This window comes from Schistosoma haematobium, chromosome 3 (assembly GCF_000699445.3).
Source record: "Schistosoma haematobium chromosome 3, whole genome shotgun sequence".
Taxonomy (NCBI): Eukaryota; Metazoa; Platyhelminthes; class Trematoda; order Strigeidida; family Schistosomatidae; genus Schistosoma; species Schistosoma haematobium.
Genome location: NC_067198.1, coordinates 6,327,556 through 6,355,279, shown reverse-complemented (window position 1 = coordinate 6,355,279; position 27,724 = coordinate 6,327,556). Strand labels below are relative to the sequence as shown.

General features: G+C 34.4%; 2 protein-coding genes across 2 annotated transcripts in view; both read left to right on the top strand.

The window, feature by feature from the left end:
* DLC1_1 (Dynein light chain Tctex-type) overlaps nt 1-27,724 on the top strand; it is a gene marked incomplete at both ends in the record, with an annotated part of 143,019 nt that overhangs the window by 19,467 nt on the left and 95,828 nt on the right. The window contains one exon of the mRNA XM_051212869.1: nt 8,022-8,130. Within this exon, the coding sequence (XP_051068793.1) occupies nt 8,022-8,130 (109 nt within the window). The remainder of the gene's footprint in view (nt 1-8,021; nt 8,131-27,724) is intronic.
* On the top strand, nt 24,019-24,669 carry MS3_00004894 (uncharacterized protein; the record flags this gene model as incomplete). Its single annotated transcript, XM_012938452.2, has 1 exon — nt 24,019-24,669. The coding sequence occupies one exon, from the start codon at nt 24,019-24,021 to the stop codon at nt 24,667-24,669; it is 651 nt and encodes a 216-aa protein (XP_012793906.2).

Genomic DNA, 27,724 nt, shown 5'->3' with positions numbered 1-27,724 from the left:
AACAGACCTGACTGAACTCCATTGGTCACGACTTCTCACTGGAACTCTAGTAAATAACTCTTATATTTATTTAGTCTATAGGAGTTATTAATATACCAATGTCTACTTGCCCACACTGAACTAAATGTAACGTATTACAACAAAATCGCTTTATTTTTAATCAGAGAATTATTGTTTCGTCGATTTTTATTAGATATCATTTAGTTGCTAACCTTAAATGAAACACACAAATTGTTTAATTTCATTGCCCATTATTGAATATTAGATTGGGATAAAACACGAGATCATCTTATAATTCAATGTAACATTGAGTTGTATAATTCCAGTTTGAAATTCATCATTGATATGTGTTATTTGTTTTCATCGTGTCCTACTGAAGATGAATAAATTGTTCATCGGTTAATTGTTATTGTTTTAGTCTCTATATTATGCAAGTCTCTGTCACCTCTCTGTTTCAAGTCCAGTTTTTTCAGTGATACCAATAAAAATTATATTTAGTAATGATATTTGTACAATGTATAATAAATCCATTGGGTATTTTATTGTTCTGTTTTCTCTAAAGCATGTTTACTTTATTGTGTTCAACCGATAGTTAGAGACCTTGAATGACAAGGCTCAAAATCGTTTACAATCGCGCGGGTGCATCCACTCTTTGTGTTCTCCCAAATTCTAATCTTCTAAATTCTTCATGTCTCTTTTTTTCTCTTCCCAAATTTATTTCACTGGATTGTACTCCTTGAATAACATCTTCAAACCCTAATGTTTCCGATTACTTCAGAACTTATCTACTGAATGAATGTAGCAGTGACATCAAGTTTCTGGTATGATAGTTAATAACATTCCAGATGACAGTCTATAAGTTAAATATAATCAAAGTAATTGGTCCCTTCGATAAATTTCGATAGTGTAATAAGAGGACGAAGATTATCAGAACTATGTGATATATTAGCGCAGTACATTTCGAACAATCTGATCGCACACAATATACTTGTTAGGAACATTTATATTTGAAGAATAAAAGATCATCTAGACTAGAAATGGAGGGTAAGAGGAGACGAACATATTAATAAAGAAAATAATGTGAAAAACAACTTGAAGCCTCATCACGCCGGATAATAAGCTAATATTACCAGGGCAGGTTGAAGGTGAGAACAAACGCTTTTAGATACATAAAGGATAAATTCACTTGGTGTTGTTTTACTTGAAATCTTCCGATTGTTATTTAGGACTACAATTGATCAGTCTCTTATTGGCACATGTGCATCCTGTACGGATTACCTCGATATAGCATTAAGTTACAAGCTCTATAAGCAAAGATGGATAGTGACTAGGAGTGGAATACAGGACGCGCGTTTCGTCCTATTTGTGACTCGTCAGCTGGACGTATCTGCATTCTGGAGTTGATGTTCACTCTGGGACTCGAACCCAGTACCGTTCTCTTCAAACGCCATCTCGTTCTTCACTCATCTATTGAGTCCTGATAGCCACCTACTTGTGCAAATAAACAACATCAAGCGAATTTAAAACTTCATGCAAATGCACAAGCAAGTGGTTTTCAGGACTCAATAACTAAGTGCATAACGTGATGGCGTTTGAAGCGAACGGTACTGGGTTCGAGTCATAGAGTGAACATCAACCCCAAGATATAGATGCATCCAGTTGACGAGTCCAAATTGGGACGAAATACGCGTACTGTATTCCACTTGTAGCCACTATCCACCTTTGCTTATAACGATAATAATTTTTTGGTTGAAACTAATGACAAAATAATCCAAAATTAGTTTCTAACTTTGATCATGTGATATCTCCAATAAATTTGTTATTATATTCGAGAAATAAATGAAAATTATGTAGTTACTGTACTTAATTACGTGTGAATATTCAACTATTACCTTAACACAACTGCCTTGATAGTGATAATTCATAAATAGTACAGAATGTATTTACTAAATTACATAACAATGTTCTTTACTGAAAATCAATAAAGAAATGTTTGTACTTCTGTTAAGGATAATAATAATGTCCGAAAACAGTTTACATAAAGCATACAAAATAATATGTAGTATTAATGGGAAGTCAAAATGAGTTTGAAACTACCAATATGTGTATGGTGTTAGACTAGGAGGTCGTTCGATTCTGTTGATGTTCATATTCAAGTTTTCTATTATATTCTCGAGTTCAACCTGATGCTTGAAACTAGAAGACAAAGAAAAACGGGTAGAAAACTCTCGTAGCTAACTGTATGAAAACTATTACAAACTCATATAACTCATTTATCCAAGGGATATCTATATATGTCCCTCGGATAATTAAGCTAACTCCAGACCACTAGCGTTTAATCACCAACAATGTTCATCTCACCATTTGGTTTTGACCTTAAATGTGCACTTATCCATGTGATATAGCTGTATTCATTGAGCCTATCATGTGCAATTATAACTTCTGACAAAATATTACGGAGAAAATTCGATATTGTTTTCGTTCAATCTATTGAATGAGTGATTAGAAATTCCCTAATTTTATCCAATCGACTAGATAATTGGAAGTTTTCTTAACAAGTATTGAATGGTAGTTATTTTACCATATTACTAAATGATTGAAGTGGAATATGTACTAATCGTAAATCTAATATCATGTAGTTCCGTCAATATACACTACTGAGAACGACTACTTAGAAGGAAACAAAACTTAAATTAGGATTTTTTTTAGTCAAGTAATATCACCAATTGACCGAATTGAGAAATGTAAATAATTGAAAATCAATTCAATGGTCTGCAATACAGTTATCTTTCTTTAGTCTTAAAAAATGTAGGTTCAGTGCCCTGTCCAATACATACTTCTGAAAGATTTCATACTTAGTTGAAAAAGCTCTTCGATGCTTCCTGGTTATCAATCATTATCCAATTACAGTTAATCCATAATGTTAAAATTCTTTACAATAGCCTATGATGAGAAAATATTTTAATTGGGACCAATTGATTTTTAAATTGGAACATCTTACAAGCACTTAATTATTAGCGGTAGGCATAAACAATTGTTTGCCTTTTATCTATTATATATAGAAATAATGTTGAAATTTAGAAAAGAATTCCGTCATAATATCATGTTACTTAGTTTCATGTCAAATTATCATTGTACTTTAATCAATAAATTCCTGTTATAAAAACATTTTATTGATTAAGTAATCAGATAAAATATGTAATCAGGATATGTATATTTAAGTAATGAATATCATTTAATTAATTAATAATACCATCATAATTGAAACTTTTGTTTGGAAATGTTGAACTTTAATAGGTAGATAGAAAATCAATATATCAGTAGTATCCAACCGAAAATTTATCATCTATAAACAATATGATACTGGACTCTATCACTGATGTAAAATGAGAGTTCAATAGTTACTTCTTATTAGAGTCAAACTCTGGGATCTAAAGTCCTATGCGTGAACGCTCATAATCCTTTAAAAAATAGCCATATAATGAGGTTGACAATGGAAAATGCAACAGGTTTTGTATTAGACCAAATATTATACCACTTTAAAATGCGTTGACTCTGTTGGAATACAATTCGCATGGGGAAAATTACGACATTAGTTAACTAATAATCTAGATGAAAATAGACATTGAAGTGATAGAAGCTACTGGTTTGCTAGTTGATCAACACATACCCAAAAAATAGTAATATACCTACATAGATCATCATTTTAGCTTACATTATAGTTATATTTAAATCATCCCCATTAAACGATATTATTTCTGAGTGTGTATATCTCAGATCACTGATATTTAAATGAATTTTATATACTATTAGCTAATTGTTAGTAGTTCAAGTTAGAATAGGAAATTTAGGAGGCTGGTTCTTGTGTTAACTCGGTTTACTTGTGTATGTTACTCGAAATTTTAAGTTTTTCGACATTTTATTATCGGGATAAATTCATGCGAACATTTCCTGAAGGTGGACATGATTCAATTTGAAGACAATTATTAACGTCAATCCTATTTTAGTGTCAGAAGGGGCTTTTGTGGATAGTAACACACTGAACACAATGGTGGATGTGTCGCTCAATTTCGCGGATTAGTTGGAGTTAGACCTTGGTGTCGGTTGATATTTGTTTTGAGTTCCAGATGTTCTTCAAATATAGATATACTGCCCTTGTTTTGCTGATCCGCGCCTTTACATCCACATCAGATCCACCGTGTTCATCAATGATGCTGTCCAGATATGCAGAGGTTTTTACATCTTTCAAAGCTTCTCCGTCAAATGTGATTTTCCACCTATACTTAGGTGGAAAAATCAGATGACACTTTAAAAAAAAGCTCGACATCATTAATGCAATATGATAAGGAAACTGTCTGAATTTCAGTTCACATACAATTTGACATAGATATATATTTAGGCTAGTAAAATGCTGATTTTTTTTACTATAGACATGTCATTGTTTCATTTAAACAGGTGTTTGTGCACATATGTATATATTCGTACACAGCTACACACACACTTACATACATACATACACATTGTTTAACGGTTTAATCCCAAACAAGTGAACTATTCGTATTTAATCACAAACATGAAGTTAACTACAAATGAAGTATAGAAACTTTCATTTATTTTAGATATAGTACATGGATTAAAATAAGAACGAGATAAGCATCTAGGTTACACGAATTCACAACAGTTTCATTGTTTACATTTGTTTAGGTAGATAAAATACATTGAAATTGAGCAGATTATCAAAAATCACTGACTAGAGTTTATTTTTGCAAATTAAATCTAAAACGTAAAATGATGTTCACATAGATATGATAACCAGAATTACTGTTTTCTAATTAGATCGAAACTGGTTATTCTCTGTGGATGATGTAAGTTCTGCACCTACAGAAAACATCAGTTCCTTCAAGATTACAGATTTGTCAACTTGTACGAAATGCAAGTCAAATATAGTATCTTCTCGATTGTCACCAATTATCTAGCTTCAAAAGCGATAGAAAAGGATTCATTTTTAATAGTTGAAATCATGAAAACCTGGAAGCACTAGAAAGCCGTTTCGTCCCAATGTGGGACCTCAGCAGTGAGGATCCACGATCCCGCCCCCCGAGAGATTCGAACCCAGGACCTATCATTCTTAGTAAACGGAATATACCCATTAAGACATTAAATAAGAGAGATTAGTTCAGCGAAGTGTTCATTTTTTGGTAATGCAATTACATTGCTAAAGCAATAGTCATACATCTGGAAAAACGGGAATTGAGTGTGCAAAAGAGATTGGTACAACCTCTTTTTCTACCATGGTCTTATTGTCTTATAATTTCTTTCTTCATACTCCTCTTCCTTTACAGCCATTTGCTTCACCTTCCACCTTCCCCTTAAATCTTCCACCCCCAACTGATTTATTTCTGTTTCTACGATCCTTCTGATTACATTTAATCTCAAGTTCAACATTTTATCATATCATAAATATTTAAGCCATTAACAATCAAACGATTATTAAACTTTCCTTGTTTTTAAACGAATTTTCTTTCAATAACCTTGTTTATTTAACCTCACTGTTATCATGTCTAAGAGAAGTTTATTATCAGTATTATTATCACTATGCAAAAATAAGTATAGATATATTTGCAATTATACAGCTTTGAAAATGAATTCGCCGAAAAAACAGGACTCTTTTCGCTGAACTAATCTTTCTTATTTAAGATTCATTTTTAGTTTTTTTTTTTACTAATCTCTACTACTAACCATGTTTCAAGTACTATCATTTACATTCTATCAATTTAGTTGACTGAATTTAGACAAGTAGTAAATCAATAAACGAATTGATCAGTGATCCATATAGCTAGTCTCTTAAAAATTCAATCCAGATCATGTTTAAAAATAGTTTTTTTCGTCAGAGAAAAAGTTAATTACTGCTCAGTAATAAATTTCTGTGGAAACCTCTCCTTTCTTGAATTGGTAAGCGACGACATTTCTAACTATGGCACTCAGTGACTTGGGTTTTAGTTTAACAGGGAAAATCAAACCCTTGAAGATCCTACATATTTTTAGATGACATATTAAAAACTGTTAGAAATGTAAATTTTCTTATATTACCCCCTTTAGCCTCATCACATGACAATGAAGGTCTAGAATATCCTATTCGATTTACACCTATCAGATCAATGACCCATTGACCAATAGCATAATGACTATGACCCATTGGTTCATGCAGTTCTTTCTATCCTCAGATGGAATTGTTTTCTATTCTGTTATCGTAAGCTTGATTTAAAAACTCACAGTATCGATCACATGACTACAACGTACCACAAATAAGAAATTATAATACATATGTGACAACCAGTTTATAATTGATATAAAATTGAGGACTAGGTCCATAACCAATTGATAATGAGCTAAGAATGGTAGAATATGTAATAACAGTTATTAAGTGAAATAGGGTCAGCATAAAAATACCATTGTTCAAATACTGACTAAATTCACAATGAAATCGGATGTGATAATTTTACTTAGAGCAGTGTATGGAACACCTAAACTCGATTTCTAATCAGTTTTTATCAGTATAATTTGGAATAAAGTATTTTTTCCTATTCGTTCTATAGTCTCTATGAATGATTTGAGGAATGTGGGTAGAAGTTAGTTGTTGTTAGGCGTTACCCTCCCACCTTGCCCTTTTTCTCCATTTACATTCTACTCCCAACCGATATTTTTACATCTGCATCCTTTTTGATTACACTTTATGTGAATTTCTACATGTTATCTAATGATATTATGCACACTTACTAACCTTTGTCCAACTTCTGTGACAGTCTTGATAAATACTGAAGCTCTAAGCAGTCAGTTTTTTAATTAAATGATTGTGTCACTATGCTCAGTAACTAATTATTCATAACATATATGTATTGTTGATTGTCACTGTGGCAAGGAGAACAGTACAGGTTTTACGATTCTACAGCTTTGAGAATCAGTTCACTGAAAAAGAGAACTCTTTATTGAATCGGTCTATTTGATTTTTAATATCTCTGTTAGTCTATTCCGCCTATTTAAGATATTTTTTATTCACTTACCACTTTATCATAGATTAGACCGGTAATTCTTAAATCTTTTTAACCAAACACGGTGAAACTATAATTTATGGACGAACCAATCAGGTGCAAGGTAACAGGTCTCGGATTTTGGCGTGAAATTCATTCGTTCATTTGGCTAAATAGAGTTTTGTCATTATAGCTGATGTCACTTCGTGATAAAAACCCTAAATCTAATTCCTAACCTTAGCAATCAACTGTAAATCATAATTCTAATTCCTCGCACAGGTTTATAATCATCATTTGCCTATAATTAACAGGTGAACACTCAAAGTCAGTTTAGCATCACTCGAAGGTCGTCCATAAATTAGAGTCTCACCCCAAACACTTAACATTAAGTATATCAGAAGGGATTTTTGTGGATATCATAGTAATTTCAATGTTTGATATCATGAATCAGTTGAAGCTAGACCACCATGGACTACCTGGAAGCACTGGACAGCCGTTTCATCCAATTGTGGGACTCCTCAGCAGTGTGCATACACCATCTCGCTTCTCGAGATTTCGACCCAGGAGCTTAAACACTAGACCACTGATCCTGTCGGCATCCAACGGTGTTAATGTCTAACTTTAATCAATCTACGAAACTCAGCGAGACATCCACCATTGTCTTCAGTGAGTTACTATCTCACAACAGACCCGGTTGAACTTCACTGGTTACTGCTTCTCACTAGAACTCCAGAAAATACCTCTTGAAGCCAGTCACTAGTGAGCATATGTTGATTCAAATCAGAAGGGTTTTTCCGTGGATATTTTATAGTACTTTCAATGGTTGCGATCATGAGTCAATAAGGACTCCTCAACAGTTGACATTCAATTGTGTTCATTATGATTTCAAGACTTATCGATCTGTTTACATTTATTACTATACGAACATACACAACGACTTGTAAAAAGAACATTTTTTGGTATTTCATTATTTTGAATTATCTTTTTTTATAGGATAACTTATCACCATCTACTACAAGACAACTTCAACAAAATCAACATCAGTATGACTGTCAACAAATGGAACATTTTCATCAGTATCCATTGGTTGGTTATAATCAATGTAAGTAAATGATTACAAATTAAAGTTATACTTGATGAACATCATTAATTTTATTGGCTTTTATCTTTTATCCATATAGGGTTGTGGAACAATCTATCGATTTGTTATTTTTGTATTAGGCTTCTTAAAATTAATGAACATCTTATAAGTAACTGAAATTAAAAATATGCATGATTGAGTTCTAAATCAATGGTTTGAAGAGAAATCTGTATCTGCACAAAGATTGAAGGTCATAGATTAAACCAGTGATCTAGTTGAGAAATTCCATATTAAAACAAAACATTCATCTATGCCTCCTTGACATTATTCTGATAAATGCATCACGATGAGAGGGAGATTTATAAAAAAAACACCAATATATACCTTTTAACGTCATGAATCTGTAAGGAGCTTGTAAGTTTGGCTAAATAGAGTGTCATATATAGATTTCACAATATGTTTAAAGATATTAATAAAGTCTAATATATTTCTCTAAGAAGAATATGTGTCGTTTCTAATCAGTATAGGTATGATATATTGACCAAGAAACAAATAAATTCTCTTTGACCATTATAGAGTCCATACTATTTTTAGTCGAATTATAAATAAGATATGATTTTCTTTCTTCTCAATCAAACAGGACATACATATCACTGAGTTAGCCCGTGATATATGTTTCACTATTCATAGCATGATTTTCTTTAAAATCCTAATTTTGTATGTTGACTAAACATTATTTCGTCGAAATTGGTTTACATATAATATCTAATATTTGTTAACATGCCAGGATCATTGATGATTATAGTATAATATTGATAACCGTCGGTTAATTGGTTCAAACAATAAACTTCTTATCCCAATATATGACAGCAATGATTAGCTGCCTGATTCATGTATTAATACATAGAGGTTTCACTAATCTACGTATTAAGACAATGGGGAATATTTATAGCTCAGGACGTGGTCGTTTGAGATATGTTCTCAACCTAACGACTTAGTTTAGAGATCTCACCTTAGGGGGATATTTTGCAGGGCTAGCATTGTTTGAATGCATCTTTGGTGTCTGTGAGAAACCAAAATTCAACATATTTATATCCTTTATCACATTAGTGAGCATTTTTACTCAATTAGAATTTGATTGGTTAACTACTCAAACACTTCTCTGATTGGTTGGTCATGATTATACGAGTTCATTCCATTGGACAATTACATTTTGTATCAGAAGGGGTTTTGTGGATACTCCAGTATTTTAATGGTTGAATTCATGAGTCAGTTGAAGCTAGACCACCATGGAAAACCTGGAAGCACTGGACGGCCGTTTCGTCCCACTACAGGACTCCTCGGCAGTGATCATCCACGATCCCGCCTCGCGAGACCCGAACCCAGGACCTATCAGTCTCGCGCGTGAGCACTTTACCACTAGACCACTCAGCCAGCATCCAACGGTCCAGGGTTTGAATCCCGTAAGGCAGGGTCGTAAATACGCACTGCTGAGGAGTCCCGCAATAGGACGAGATGGCCGTCCGTTACTTCCACGTTTTCCATGGTTGTTTAGCTTCAATCGACTCATGATCTCAACTGTTGAAATTACGTTTTGTGCCTGACAGAACAAACTCCATGAATCAAATGAAACTACAATGAAATAACTTTCATTTTTAAACTGTTAGCATTTTGACATTTTGTTATCAAATTAAACTTTCACTCGATTTTTACATTGAGGTAATCAATAATTACTATTAACGTCAATAATCATCACTTCCGTTTATTTAGACAATTAAAACGCACATTACCCAAAACAATTTTGTCTGATTAATTTGCAATTTCCTATAACTTCTAATTAATATCTGAGAGTGAAATTTCTGTGCAAATTAAACTTTATTTAAACTAATATATACACATGCACTTGTATACATATTACTTACGTACTTACTTACTTACTTACTTGCTTACACCTGTTACTCTCAATGGAACAGAGACCACCGACCAGCATTCGCCAACCCACTCTATCTTGGGCCTTCCTTTCTAGTTCATTCTCTTCATGTCTGCTTCTATTTCTCGGAGTAATGTGTCCTTTGGTCTTCCTCTTCTTCGCTGGCCTTGAGAATTCTAAGTGAACTTGTATACATATATGTGCAATTAATTTTTTCTTTTTTCTGGATTTCAGTAGTTTTGGTGCGCACAAAATCAAACTGAACAAATTTTGTTATAAGTTATTGCTATTAAGTTATATCTAGATCGATAGTAAAAGTTTTCTGAAATGTACTATTATTATGTCTTTAATTTAGCTAAACGAATATTCTTAAATTGTAAGAAACCAGTTAGTTATCCATCACAAGTGATAGAATTGGCGTTACCTTTACAGGCTCATTGGTTTACAAGTTAGAGATAGCAAACCCTGATTTCGATCCCCGATGGTGAATTGGTGGGTAGGCACTTCAAGGAAGTCCCACGCTAGGTCATGACAGGTATCGAGTAATTACAAGTTTTCAATGATTATTTAACTTAAGTCGTTTCGTGGCTTAAACTGTGGATAAATAATGATTTAAGAAGATAATTTAGGTTTAATTATTCACCAATTAAGCTTCTTACAGAATCATTTCAAGATTTTCAGTAAATGACTTTTTCTTGGGGAGTAACACAGCTTATTTTTAAACTAATAATATCCATTCGCAATTTGCATTACTTCTCAATCATATCATATTATCTAAGCATAATTTGCCATGTTTGTCTACCTCAAACTTGCTATATTGTTTAGATAATCATTTTAAAAAGTGTACTTCATTATTAAAAAGGACTATCAGTCAATAAAGTAAGCAAAGAGCAAAATATGGACAGCTTTGAGTGAACAACTAAATCGGAGTGAAGTTAAAATGGCATTGCAGATAGTTTATTGTTGAAAATCACGTTGTTGACTAGATTTCTTATTTTAAATACTCTTGATGATGTTATCAGGGTTGATGAACAGGGTGGATCTGATGCAGATGTGAAGGCGCGGATCGGCAAAGCAAGAGCAGCATATTTACAACTGAGGAACATCTGGAACTCAAAACAACTGTCAACCAACACCAAGGTCAGGATTTTCAATACAAATGTCAAGACAGTTCTACTGTATGGGGCAGAAACCTGGAGAACTACAAAAGCCATCATCCAGAAAATACAGGTGTTTATTAACAATTGTCTACGCAAAATACTTCAGATCCATTGGCCGGACACTATTAGCAACAACGTACTGTGGGAGAGAACAAACCAGATCCCAGTGGAGGAAGAAATCAGGAAGAAGCGCTGGAAGTGGATAGGACACACATTGAGGAAAGCACCCAACTGCGTCACAAGACAAGTCCTCACATGGAATCCTGAAGGTCAAAGGAAAAGAGGAAGACCAAAGAACACATTGCGCCGAGAAATGGAGATAGACATGAGAAAAATGAACAAGAATTGGATGGAACTAGAAAAGAAGGCCCAGGACAGAGTGGGTTGGAGAATGCTGGTCAGCGGCCTATGCTCCATTGGGAGTAACAGGCGTAAGTAAGTAAGTAAGTGATGATGTTATATTAGGGGACTTACGAGACACCAAATGTTAATGTGAAAAAGAATTTTGAGAGTTAAAATGTTAAGGTTTTGAGTGTTATGTTTAGAGTTAATTTTAGAGTTAGGAACAGGTTAGTTAGGTTGCTTCATTGTACAGACCAAAGCGCTTAAACTTAAGATCCTAGCCATAAACGTTGATAGTTTAGCTCTAATATTCTAATCATAGGGATGAAATTAAAATGGCAGGAATTCTATCATAGATTACTGTGATTTTCACCTCTATGAATCCGTAGTTTACCTCAAGAAGTTCATTGATCGTGTTTGTAATTTCATTATTATTTTGTGATATATAACATATTCACCATATCTGAATTCTAATTGAGGAATCTGACTCTTTTATTCATAATAATAATATGTTTATTATTCTGTTCATCGAAGCTCATAGAACCAGGACTACTATGATTCATTAAATCAGAGAATTTTATTAATTGTGACATTTCCTACTATCATAACATGAATAGATATTTCCCTTAGTTGAATTATTGCTTGTTAGTATCAATGGTGAATAGAATATCAGTTGATAAAATAGCACAAATAGAAATGCTTAACTATGTCTGTGTATCCCACACATTTCACACCTGAAACACATTAACATATACTCACTCATTTAGCTAGTTAATTTGTGACCAAGATATGAAGTGTGTGAAAAAGACCGAAATAAACTTTACAGTAAAACTATACTACACTGACGGCATAAAGTGATTCTAAGAGTGGGCATGGAATTGAAGAACTAGATATTAACCAATTACAACCGATATTTCATTATTAACATTAATGACTGATCTTAGTTAAACTACCATCAAAATACATGAAGCACTGGACAGTTTATTCGTCTTAGAATGAGATGCTTCGGTAGCTCACATCTACAGGTCGATAGGAATCGCACCCAGGACCTGTAAGTGTTTAACCTTTGAATTATTGAGGAGGTATCTAGTACTTAACATGTTTAAATTCAACAATTATTAGTTACTTATCAGATAAATGAAGACTAAATTTTGAAGCAAAGATGGATAGTGACTAGCAGTGGAATTTAGGACGTTCGTTTCGTTCTATTTGAGACTTGTCAGCTGGATGTACCTGCATCCCAGAGTTGATATTCACTCCGGGACTCAAACCCAGTAACACTCACTTAGCTACGGAGTCCTGACAGCCACTTGGTTGTGCAATGGGGTGAAGTTCTAAACATCAATGAGAAGATTCAAGTAAACAATACCAAGTGAATTTAAATATTGAAGGTCATAAACCAACCAATCGATAATGGCTATTCACTATCCCTGTTTGTCCTCTCCATATGCATGATTGTGTTGAATTTCAATAATTTTCGAAATACATGTTTTTATGAAGTGAGTTACATTTACCTAATATTTTACTTGGATGATGTATTGAGAAAACTAAGATTGTCAGAACTACATGATATACTAGCGTAAAACTTTTCAAACACAATCTGATCGCACATATACCTGTCCCAGAGTGAACATCAACTCTGAGATGCATAGGACATAGGACGAATCGCGTGTCCTGGATTCCACTACTAGTCACTATCCATCTTTGCTTATAATGCTTGTAAATTAAGGCAATATCGAGGCAATACGCACAGTATGCACATATGCCAACATGAGACTGATCAATTTCAGTCCTAAACATCAATGGGAAGATACAAGTAAAACAATACCAAGTGAATCAAACATGTTAAGAATATTTATTTATGAAATATAAAAGGTCAATACGACAAATGAAAGATGAGGTGTTTAACAAAGAGAAAGATAGATGTTTGTCATCTGCCACTAACAGCTGATTTAAGCTTTAGTTTTAACATAAGGTAGTTTGATTAACCTGTGAATGATAGAATGATCTGATGTGACAGGTGATAGAAATCTAATAGATCTCAACACACTGTGACCTTTCGACTGATTCATAAATTTTCAAAGGATTACCATTTTCTGTCAATGGTCTGTTTAGTAGCTTCACGTAATCTACAACAGTATCATTAGTACAAATACGGTCAATCCAAGATAGTCCATTAGTTAAAACTCTTTCATATTGAAGTTATTTATTTTATTTATATAAACACATAAACATTGGTATAAGGAGGCACCAAATACATATGCGCCACATAAACCATTCGATTTATGTGAGAGCTGGGATAGTACCCGGGTGCCCAGACCGAAGTAGGTGGTTTTCCTACAGGGCCACACCCGGAGCCTTCGACCTAAAGGCCTAATCAACAATGCAGTGGAGCAATGTTGGGAGGTGCAATCCCATGGTAGGCGGTGACTAACAATAGGTTCATACTCCATTTGTTCCTTCAGAATACTGGAGCCCATGTGCACCAATGGTTTGGAATCAGGATTTTCAAACTCCCCTAGGTAGATTCTCCATATCCACTAACCCCGCAAAGCCTCGGAAATTCGCTTTGCGTCCTCTCAATTTCGTAAACAACATCCCTGGTGTGAGTAGGCAGTGAGTAGGACTTCCCTGTCAGTGACTGTATACGCGTGGTCATGTGAGAGCATTTCGAAAGGGAGAGTTGACTCTCCCCACTCTCGGCCATATCAGGGCATTTACGGGCTAAAGTAGGAAGATATTTTGACTGAAGAGAGATAAAACGGTCAATCAGGAATTGTATTGTCAGTTCTTGTAAAAGTCATTTAAATAGTAATGATCTCAAAAATGAATATATATGACATAGCATAAAGTAATAGATTGTCTTGATAATAGTTTGGGTTGTGATTAGCATCACGATAGAAAAATGTTCTTTTCGTTCGATTCGATACTAACTGGCCGATATATCGCCCCTACTGCTATGAAATTTTTTTATGAAGAAACTCTAACCAAGTGCCTGTATATCATATCAAACGCTTACATATTATCAATGAAGACACTGAGTACAAATGGTCGCTAAATTGTTAGGTGTTTGTAGGTAGTTGACACAAAATCCTGGGACTAGATTTGGTGTTATTTGATACTTGTCAACGAAGTGTATCTGTAATTCTGAAGGGACTGTAAATACATCTCGACCTTACACTAGGTAACTTCCGAAAGGAATAATGGAGTAATAAATTCTCTGACTGTAATGCTGGGTGATAAAGGATTGAATCCACCAGAGAGTATCCTCCTCCTCAACCTTGCAGGTATACTTTACTGACAAGTGCCAAACAGCAGGGTTTCCTATCGACTAGCTCCAACCACTTAAAATGTTAACATAGTACATGAGATATCAGGTCACTTAGACTACTTATCACATTTTAACTTGATCAATAGACTTCAATCAGTACTAAGAAGAACATTACAGACATGACATTGCTCACTGCTTGGTGATCAATCGACTGTTTTAGTTTCTCTTATTTCATGATTGTTTTTTTCATTTATATCCATTGTAAGAAATCAACTATCGACCTCTAATGTACACATATATATTCATAGATGACCTCATGTCCTTAAATTAACGTGATATTTACTAGTGTGTTCCTACTTTATTTAAATCTGATTCATTTCACATCAAAAAAAGAATTATAAAATGTTCGTAATCATAATAATTAGAATATTTCGACCTAATTAACTACGTCAATGGTAGTACCACAGCAGAACATTACACGTAGTCATAAATGAAATACAATGGAAAGAAAGATATTTTTCAATCTTGTCAGATCTCAAATGAACGAAACTGTCTTTTCCTCATTAAATGCAAACAAAATAATTAGTTTCATTCAATATGTTGATAATAATCAAATTTTAATGGCTGAATCCATGAGTAGATGTAAGTTAAACCACCATTGAAAACCTGGAAGCACTGAACGGACGTTTCATACTAGCATGTGAGATTCGAATCCAGGACCTTCGGGCTCACACACAAGCACCTAACCACTAGATCACTAAGCTGGCCGGTACCCAATGGTGTTAGTGTTTAACTTCAATCGATCCATACTTTCACGGAACTATTCATCCATTGTCTGAGGTAGATACCTGTCTCTACCCGACACGGATTAGACTCCAGTGCTTCCAGGTTTTCAGTGGTGGTCTAGGTTAAATCGACTCATGAATTCAACTATTAAAACTACTACAATCTACACAAATCCCCCATTCTGATCATAATAATTATATTATTAGCGTCCATACTTTGTGTGTAGCTCATATTCAAGTATATGGTGAGTTACCAGTAACCTATTCTTGATTGAACCGCCCAAGTATCAAGGGACAACAGTTAGTCTACGACTGTAATGAGCTAATATTTATCAAAAATCCTAATATTCCCATACATTAAAATTAAGACTTGTTTTGTGCTAATTAGACTAATGACAAAATAAATTGTATAATAGGATTGTTTAAACTATGTAGCAGTATGAGTCAGAATCTAGTGCTAGATAGAGTTTACCACTATCGATCGGCAGCTATAAAATGTTGATTATTAATTTAACTACATCCTCTTAAGTACGGAATTACTGAGTCAGTTTTGTCCTACTCTTCCTGTGTTATGGCTATTGTTACTATATGCCTATCGTAACCGATCTAAATGAAGTACATGTCGGGTCCATTAATTTTTTAAACTTTCCCCTTGATCTGTAGTAATTATGTAACAAATGCAGAGAGCGAATTCTCTCTAATAACATTGGTTGTATCTTAAATGTAAATTGTTTTCTTTCTCGTTCAGTTTAATGAAATGAATCATAAGTGTGTGTTGTTTTCTTGTCAAAATTGTTTACATATAAAATGATGTTTATTTGTCTGCCAGTCATATGATCATTCTGTTTGACACTGTAATATACAAGAAGACTTAGTAACTACAATTTTGTGACATAATCAATAAGCTAATTCCTTAATCAGTTGTTTTAATTGATTCTATTGACGTTTCATTATATTACAATTTTCAAAATCTTTTTGTTTCACTAACAAGGATAATGATTATGAAATCAAATGAAAAATTATTTATTACAACTGATGTATGAGATTGAATGAAAGTGAAATACCCAACATTATCGAGCATTTTACCATTCATTTAGTAGCTGAGAGTTGTATATAAGAGCATGATTTCCATTCAGGATTTCATTCCAACCATCTAATTGCTATCTAAGTCTTCTATGAACATGCCATTGTAACACATCCCAACTTTCGGATGAAAAAGTCAATAAAGGGAATGTTATGGCTTAAAATGAAATCATCAATGAAAGTTATACTTTTACATGTATCACCCACCTATAAAATGAATGAAGAAAAAATTGCTTGATGTCACACACAAAATGAACACTGAAAAGTAAATGTGTTTGAATTCACGGAGGCGTATCCTATACTCGAGTGACTGACTGTTACGTTCCCGTTAGTAAATTAGGAGTTGATTTGTGCAACAAAAAAACTCTGCCTCGATACATGTGTATGTGTCAGTGTACTCATTTCAGTGTTTAATTCATAATGACATGAATAAATCAATTTATTCCATTCTCAGTGTACGTCAAAATACATTACGCAGGGGTAACCGAGGGTGATTAATTTTTCTGTCATAGGTCACTTAGACTAATCTGACTTCAGTTTTAATGAAAGAAAAAATCCAAAATTGTTAAATTCTTACTAATATTTTAAGGGCAAATCCTCTGAAACATCTAAAATTACGTACTATTTTAAGTGAGTAGTTTCATCATTGTCATATCTGTCTAATCCTTTAGTGCTGATTGATTTCTATCGACCAAGTTGTAATGTGATCACTAATAGTCTCAGTGCTTCGACATCTCGTGCAGAATGTTGAGATGGTAGATTGTTAAAGACTGGTCTTCGGCCATCTACCTCCAAGCATGTAAGAATATTTAAACTTGTCTTTTTTATTTATAACTCTTATAGGCTAATGTATGTAGATTTTAAATGAAGTTCAAATTATTTTAACCTTAGACCAATATCATCTGAAGAATCGGTCGAAACTAGGAAGCATTGGAAACCAAACGTTGTACAACAGTGAACTCTGCATATTTAGACTCCTCAAACGAGTAAAACTTTAACGAATCATGAAAAGTTTAGTTAACGGTTCACATTCAATTGTAGTGATTTCATAAAGAGGTTTATACTAGGTCAATGGTTCGATACATATTTTGTTCTTCAATTCCTAGACACTGAACTCTCTTGAAATTTTCTAAAGTACATTGATTAATTAAAGTATTTTCAGCGTTTTCCTAACTTCTGAAGTCTTTTTGAAGAAATTCATTGTTGAGGGCTCCCAATATAGTTGATAGGTTGACATAACCACTTGGACAATTTATCGACACTTTAACAAGAACTGAAAAAACTTTGAAATCAATTGGATCAATAAAATAAGATACATATGGGATTACGATCTGTCCGTTATGTCCTATGTGAAACACTCGTATATGTTAGTACGGTTAGATGAGTCACAAACTGGCATGTAAATGCCAGTTTGAATGTACACCCATTTCTACATCCTTACATCACCTTAAAATAAATAAGTTCTTATCTACTGTTGAACTATGGCTTGTTGTTAATAGTCTCACACTTAATCCGTCTAAATGTTGAACTGTTAACTTTAGCCTAAGACATGAACAGTGCCTAAACACCCTGTTGGAATCGTATAAAGCTTATACTACTAGAGATTTTTTAAGAAACATAGTGTCAAAGGTAATTTATCTTGATGTAAGTTTTTCCTCTGATCTCTCTTGGTCTTCTCAAGATTTATTGTTATAGAAGAGAGTTCTCCATCGGAATTACTAAATAAAGAAGCTGTATGCTTTTAGTATTATTTAATATCTACTTTTACGATTTGTAAATTATCATATATGATCTATTATTCTTCTTCACTGTTCTCCATTATTTTTTCCCAAGCTTTTGAGAAAAGATTTCTCTATGTTGAGGATAGTGCTAAAGATAGTTAATAAGGCATGTGGTTAATCTTTTGATTCGATTATGGTTGAGGATAAACAATTAGCATTTTGTCAAGTGCAATCATGTCAGATACTGAAAATCCACTCCATTAACATATTTATCTTTGTATATCTTTTAGTAGAAAAAAATTTAGTACATTGGAATCCATTCATGTAAGCAAAGGTATTAAAGCTCAGAAAACATACTATGCGACGAACAAGTTGGTAAAGCTGACTTAGTCAATTACATATATCCTTAAACATTTTTCTAGTTAAAATGTGTTATAACGGAATGAAAAGTCAAAAATTAGATTGAGTTATTCATCATGTTTTTTTGGTTCAACATTAATTCCGTTTTGATTCAATTTGATGATTACTCAGTGCTTTCAGGTTTTCCATGGTGGTCTACCTTCGATTGACTCATGATTTCAACCTATGAAATTTCTAAAATCCCCACAAAACCCATTCTGATAACAATCAACTGCTCACTAGTGACTGATTTCAAGAGATACTCCTGGAGTTCTAGTGGGAAGCCGTTACCAATGGAGTTCAACCAGGACTGTTGTGAGATATCAGCTTACTGAAGATAATGGTGTACGGTGGCGCAACTTCATGGATTGATTGAAGTTAGACATTAACACTAATGGATACCGGCTCAGTGGTCTAATAGTTAAGTGCTCGCGTGTGAAACCAGTAGGTCCTGGGTTCCAATCCCGCGGGGTGCGGGGTCGTGGATGCGCACTGCTGAGGAGTCCCATACTAGGACGAAACGGCCGTCCAGTGCTTCCAGGTTCTCTATGGTGGTCTACCTTCAATCGACTCATGATTTCCACCAGTGAAATTTCTAAAATCTCCACAAAACCCATTCTGATACTCAGTATAGTATTTGTTACTGTTTTCCCCTATGACATTTTATTTTGTATAACATATGATATTCTTGTATCAAGTATTTTTTTATCTAAGTGATTTATTCTGATTATTAATCGAAAATGGGTGCATGAATCAGTATATAAATGAGTGTATTTTTGACTAGAGTCGTCGTGGTGAATGCTCATGCTTCTGGCTGCTTGCAGAATATATTTCCCCTTTTCAAACTTGAACTTCTCTATCTAATTAGCACGGTTTGGATGCATCACAATACCCAGTTTATTGGTCTTCAGTCACAGAGTCTTTGTTCTTTTCGCAGACTAGGTGAACTCTTAATCACTTCAAACATAGCAAAATGTTGTTCAGATTCAAATCTTCTTTTAAAAAAAAGCATTCCACTCAAGTCCATGTAGTTTACCTACTTAATTTATGTAAATATCTAGGCAGTTATCGGTTGTTGTTTTTTTCCCCTCACTTTTTTCCCCTTTACGTAAATGAAACTTGTTGAAATACTTTGTACTGAGAATTCTATATTAAACCAAAAATATAATATTGAATAAAGCCAATAATAATAATAATAATAATAATAATAATAGGGTACTCTCTGTTTAGTTAATTATTCTGTTGTTTACTTGAATGTCTTCCAACCTTTGTTGAAATTTGTTCATTATACTGTATCTCTTAGACGAATATCACGATAATGAAATCTAGAATCGAGGTTCATTAATTTATTGATTCAAGTGATTTTGTATTTATACTATGACATTTTAATTTATTTTCAATAAATATCAGTTTACAATATATTTGCCTTCTAAATATCTACACATCAGTTCCATTGACTTTGTTAATATCAATGAACATAATGAACACCACACAATGAGAGAGATTAGTCTGTTTTGATTACAGCATTATGACAATAGTTTGTTCAGCTGGGTTTTTTTTTCTATTTTATACAAACTTCAATTTGTTAACTTATTTAGGTTCAACAATTAAGAAGAGCTATTCATAACTGAAAAAAAACAGCCTTCAAAATAGACCCAGTAGTTTATTTCTCTTTTTTTATCTCAAATCATTCGGTCAATGTTATTTGGCTCGTTTAATTGACTGAAAGCTGTGAAAATTATCTCAAGATCATCTTACCGATCTTATATCTTCATTCATATAGATGAACAGGATTAGCAACTAGTTAAGATATAGAAATGATCGAAAAACTTTATAGTTCATGAGGGTTTTTTTGGAATTTTGTTATCTCCGAGGTGGGTTGTATAATAGTAAAACTCTTATTTGGAAGTTTGTACTAATGATGTTGTCTAGGAAGAGTGTGAAACTTTCAGGATTGATTCATCCAGCTCAGATAACTCATCACCTTTGAAATCATCTGAGTTAAAAGGATTCTCCACAATCTCAAGACTATGCTTGTAATTCATTGTCTATTTAACGGTTAGAAACAGTTAAGAGTAAGTTGATGATTGGTTGCCAACAACTGATTATACTTTTCAATCTCCATAGTATTGTTTCCGGATTTAGTCAATACCCACTGATCTATTAATTTAAAAAAATACTTATTCAACCTCGTTTCCTACCATGGTGATAACTGTCCACTTCCTATTCACTGCAAACCTCTTGAATTAAATTGGCAGCATTTCCTTTCTAGTTTAATTTCAATCTGCAATTAATGATCGTACTCAGAGTACCCTTTCTCAGGCACATTACAGCATATATCGTAAAATCAGATCAAGTTTGGTTATAATTATTCATAGTATTACAACCGTTAACATTCATGTAGATTTTTGGTGGGATTGGAGGTTTGTGGAAATAGTTAAATGTTTAGTTTACATTAAGCTTTTCGATCTAGTACAGAACATCCTAATGCCAGCATACTCCTATGGCTTACGTTAGTGATTGAACCCTGAGCATTCAGGCTCCTTGGAAAATGCCTAACTTTCAGACCACTATGTTGAACTCCAGTGGTTTCCGTACTTTGTTTCAGTCAATTCAGTACCTATTGGTGATACTTACGCTACAGCTGACATGTTTGATCTCCACTAGTCATGATTATTTATAGTTGTCAGATTTCCAATAGTAACATCGGTGTTATTATACGCGCTTCTCACATGATATAACGTAATCATAATCTGTTTTTCATAAACAAAAGGCTATTGTTTATTTGTCAAGTTAAACACCGTAAATAAAAAACATCACTTGTAATAAATAATAATTGCTTCCATTTCAAATTACATATATATCGGCATGATAACTCGCATTTTACTCTGTTTCATCTCAGCCCCCGTTGTTGTCTGATTTTTGACACAGTAATAATGATTCATTGACGTTAATGAAAAGTGGAAACATTTCAGTATGTAATTAATTGGTACTATGAATTTGTTAGTGCTTTTCCGTATTCTTCTTATCTTCTCGTTGTAACTATGTCTGATGTCCTGTAAGTAGAAATCATGAATGTATTTAATAATTAAACTGTAACTAACTAAACTGTCAGGCATAGTGTAAAGATACGAACAAGATTGACTCACTTAATCAAATTATAGATCATTAAATAAGCAACAGTACAACAGGTCAATTGAGAGGAAACTCAAGTGATCATGTGCATGTACGCATACAAATAGAAACCGTTTATACATAGTATTCAAAGTATTTAGTTCAGAAAGAAGAGTAAACAGTTGTCATGATGGTCACTTCAGTTACTGACTTAAAGTTTTAAGTAGCATGATATATGTTTGTGAAAGACAATGTGGTCAATATTGAAGACAGGAAAGTAACTTTGATTAAATTGCACTCATAGAGCAAGTAAATACAAACTTTCCGGTTTATTCTAACTAATGTAATAAATACTAATATAATCAACAAAATATTTTAAAATCAAAATTTTATACCGAGCGTTGTAAGCCAGGAATGCAACCGGTTACAACTGATGAAGCACACCTTACTCGAAGACAGATTTCGTTACTGCCTGGTTTTCATTGGAGAAACATAAAACCAAGGGGGACACTGAATGTAGTTTGAGGCGATCAAGCAGTCAGTTATACATTCGTACTCATAACTATAAATGAGATCCAACTGGAATACCTCCAAACGATATCTTCCGTGAACACAATGTTTCTAGGCTAATCAACAGAAGTTGAATCACTAACATTTCTTAGTGATAATATTATTATGATGGAAACTGGTAAGTTTTCCATTACATTTAAAATAAGCCAAGTTGTTCTAAAATTTATTTTAAAATGATGGATTCATTTTTTTGCGCAGTTCTAATGAGATTACATCACCTATATATTGTGATGTGAGGTATCTGAAACTTGATGCTAACACCAATCTTCATACATACGATATATATATATATATTCTAACAATATACCTTCCAGTTAATCTGTCTTACGTACAAATTCTCGGATTTGCACATCTTAATAGCCGGAAAAATAATATCGTCAACATGCTTGTTGAGTTAACACTTTCTTTCGTTCATAAACACAGCTATACTACGTGAAATTGTCATAACACTCTTGCTGTTGAATGCGGTCATGCAAATCAACCATAAAATATCTTAGAGGTCAGAACGAAATATCACTTTGCAAATCTATATTGATAGTGATTTGCAATCAACTTAGTTTCTGCAGTTCAGCACTGACATTTTTATTTGCAGATTGCCCTTACGTATATATATTTTTAATCAATCATGGAACTCCGTCTGTAGCTCTTTTAGAGTTACTGTCGGTCCCAAGCCCGGGTAGGGGAGGTGAGTTGTACACGAGGTCGGCAACCCCATCCAGTAGAAAACAATCTTGCTAAGAAAACATCAACCAGACTAAACAAATTAAACAATTTAAACTCTACCCTCCAAAATGAAGGAAGAATTATGATGCCTCATGATAAAAATCAAAATTCTTCGGAAGTCACAAGACCGATGCCCCTTCTAATGTGGAACATCCGGACAATGTGGGAGACCGAGAGGACCAATCAAATAGCAACGGAAATGAGGAGATACAACTTGGCAATACTGGGAATCAGCGAAACCCATTGGACCCAAGCTGGACAACAAAGGCTAAATACGGGAGAGATGCTGCTATACTCCAGCCACGAAGAGGAAAATGCTCCACACACTCAGGGAGTTGTTCTAATGCTGTCCAAAGTAGCACGAAATGCACTTGTAGGATGGGAATCTCACAGATCCAGAATCATCAATTCATCATTCAAAACAAAGAAGGAGGGGATCTTAATGAATATTATCCAATGTTATGCACCCATCAATGATAGCAAAGAAGACATTAAAGATCAATTCTACGAGCGGCTGCAGTCAATCATAGAGAAGTGCCCAAGAAACGACCTCACCATTCTGATGGGAGATCTAAATCCCAAAGTCGGAATAGACAACACCGGATATGAAGATATCATGGGATGACATGGACCGGGAGAGAGAAACGAAAATGGAGAAAGATTCGCAAATCTGTGTGTATTCAACGAATTTATCATAGGAGGCACAATATTTCCACACAAACGTATACACAAAGCTACATGGATCTCATCGGACCACACTACAGAGAATCAGATAGATCATATTTGCATCAATAAAAAATTCCGAAGGACAATGGAAGATGTGAGAACCAGGAGAGGAGCTGATATAGCTTCAGATCACCACTTAGTTGTGGCCAATTTAAAACTGAAGCTAAAGAAAAACTGGATAACTGGACAAACAGCACTACAAAGGTTCAATACAGCCTTCCTTCGAGATACTGACAAACTCAATGAATTCAAGATAGCTCTCAACAACAGGTTCCAAGCCTTACAAGATCTACTGAAGGAAGAAGAAACTATTATGGAAGACAACTGGAACGGGATCAACGAAGCACTAATCTCATTATGTCAGGAGGTTCTGGGCCGCAAGAAGCATCATCATAAGGAATGGATCTCTATCGAAACTCTGATCAAGATTCAAGAAAGGAAGAGCAAGAAAACAGCATTTAACAACAACCGAACAAGAACAGAGAAAGTCAAGACACAAGCTGAATATAAAGAAGCAAACAAGCAAGTCAAGATGAGCATTAGAGCTGATAAGCAGAAATACGTGGAAAAGCTAGCTATGACAGCGGAAAAAGCTGAAAGAGGGGGAAATATGAAACAACTAAATGACACGACGAAGAAACTGGTAGGAAAATATATTAAACCGCAGAGACCAGTCAATGACAAAGAAGGCAAGCCAATCACTGAGATTCAAGAACAGAGGAACAAATGGGTGTAACACATCGAGGAACTTTTAAATAGACTAGCTCCATTGAATCCACCGGATATCAAGTCAGCACCTACAGACCTTCTAATAAATGTCACTCCACCGACGATCGAAGAAATCAACATGGTCATCAGACAAATCAAGAGTGGGAAAGCAGTAGGACCTGACAATCTACCACCTGAAGCACTGAAGTCAGACATAGAAGTAACTGCGAACATTCTCCACATTCTATTCAGGAAGATTTGGGAGGAAGAGCAAGTGCCGATGAACTGGAAAGAAGGATATCTCATCAAGATACCGAAGAAAAGAGATTTAAACAAATGTGGGAACTACAGAGGCATCACATTACTGTCAGTACCAGGAAAGGTCTTCAACAGAGTGTTGTTTAACCGGATGAAAGACTCCGTATACGTCAGACTTCAAGATAAACGGGCTGGATTCCATAAGGATCGGTCGTGCACAGAGCAAGTCGCCACACTACCGATCATTGTTGAGCAGTCAATTGCATGTAACTCGTCACTATACATAAACCTCCTTGACTATAAGAAAGCATTCAACAGTGTGGATAGGAAAACATTATGGAAAGCTCTTCGACACTATGGAGTACCAGAGAAAAATCGTCAACATCATAAGGAACAGTGCACAGTCGTGCATGGAGGACAACTGGCAGATGCATTCCAAGTAAAGACTGGAGGCAGACAAGGTTGTCTACTCTCCCTCTTTCTCTTTCTTCTGGTGTTTGGCTGAATAATGAAGACCTCCACATCTAAGGGAAAACACGGAATACAACGAACAGCTTGAAATCAGTTAGACGATTCGGACTTCATAGATGACCTGACCCTTCTATCCCATGCACACTAACAAATGCAGGTCAAGACGGTCAGTGTAGCAGCATTCTCTCGATCAGTAGACCTCAACATACACAAGAGAAACAGAAAGATCCTCAGCTTCAACAAAGAGAACACTAAATCAATCACACTTGATGGAGAAGCTCTAGAAGATGTGGAATCATTCACGTATCTTGGAAGCATCATCGATGAACGTGGAGGATCGGATGCAGACGTTAGGGCGACGATTGTCATAACAAGGACAGCATCCTTACAGTTGAAGAACATACGGAACTCAAAACAACTGTCGACCAACATCAAAGTGAGAATCTTCAATACGAACGTCAATGCAGTCCTACTGCACGGAGTTGAAACTTGGAGAACTAACACAACCATCATCAAGAATGTACAAGTATCCATAAGCAGTTTTCTTCGCAAGATACTGAATGTTTGTTGGTTGGATACAATCAACAACAGCCTACTGTTGGAGAGAACAAACCAGCTTCCAGCTGAATAGGAAATTAGGAAAAGATGTTTGGATTGGATAGGACATATATTGAGGAAATCCTCGAACTGCATCACGAGACAAGCGCTAACTTGGAATGCTGAAGGAAAACGGGAAAGTAAGAGACTAAAGAACACACTGCGTTGGGAGTTGGTAGCAGACATGAGAAGGATGAATAGCAACTGGAAAGTATTGCCCAGGACAGATCTGAATGGCGAATGCTTTTGGATGGCCTATGCTTCACCACGAAGGGTAACGTGCGTAATTAAGTAAGTAAACAATCACGGTGTGCCCTTATCAAACGTGCATGTAAATTGTTTGCACGATGTTAAATTTGAATCATGTCGTCTTCGGTTTATGTGTGTATGTGTACATAAGAATTTTAAAGCTTCAATTTTGTAGGAATTGATAAGGTACGCACTGATGTGTTATCATGAGCAAATGATCAAAACGATTATTCAATGCTCCTTAGTTTTTCTATCTTGTCAAAAAGTCTAATTTATGTGGTCATATCGCAAACTGATTCAATCTTAGTATATAGACCACTGCGATCCAACTCAGTTGTACAGAGATTATGTACTCGCAGTGACACTTTAGGTTTGATCCTTTTTAGGGATTACAGATGTATGATTATTCCCTACTTCAATCAAAACTATACTGCATAAATCTCACAGTCAGAACTGCTCGTATTGCATATTTTATCGAGATAACTTACAGATAATTGATCTTCAACGTAAATTATATGTACATATAATGACTTTCGTATACGAGACAATGTTTATTTCATTTGTTACTTTCCCTCTCCTAAATATAATCAATGTAAATAACTGGTTACCCTGTTCAACATAACTATTAAATATCCTAATTTAGGTCAACTAACATCTATATTCGTCTGATATACACCACCACACTCGGTGGTAGCGTTCAAAAACTTTAAACTGGTGAGCCCGACGTGCTTAGTTGGAAGAAGGCATAACTGGCATTAGAATATCTAAAACAACATACTAAAATATTATTTTGCAAATGTCTCATATAAAAGCTTTATTCATGATACGTTGACATCAATACTGTTTCAATAACTTGAGTCTGATGTATTTGTATACAAAATACCGTTCAATATAAATATTTAAGTATTCATGGAATACACACATCATACTACTTATATTCACTACTTATACTACTATTTCCATTCAAATGGTTTTGATTATTCTCTGTTCCCTTATTTTTATGAAATTAATTTTGCATACGTATGCTGTGTCTATTACAAGCCCTATTTTCTGTGATATCTGTCCTTCTCACTTTTCAACTTGGAAATGATAACTCTCGCTTTCACCTTGAGTCATACTAATTATCTTAACCGACTTACTTCCCGTCATTTCTAATCTGTCTTATAATTCGCTGCTTCCTGATTCCTCCGGATCACCTAGATGCTCATAAGATTTTCTAGTAGTCATATAGTCTCTTTTGTTCTGACTCATTTTGGTTTGTGTTGTTCCATTTGTTAGTTATCTGACGTTGTTGAAATCCCTAGATCACTTTGGTTCACATATGTTTAACGATTCTCGAATAAAACGCTCTATGATTGAAAGTTATTGATTTCTTACACTTACTGATTGTGTATTTATTGTACCGCATTCTATAACTTCTAGAATGGGTCAGAACTTCTGCTAGGTTCTGAGTTTCAGTATTCAACCATACAGTTTGTTTACTTATTTATTTAATCACATAAACATTG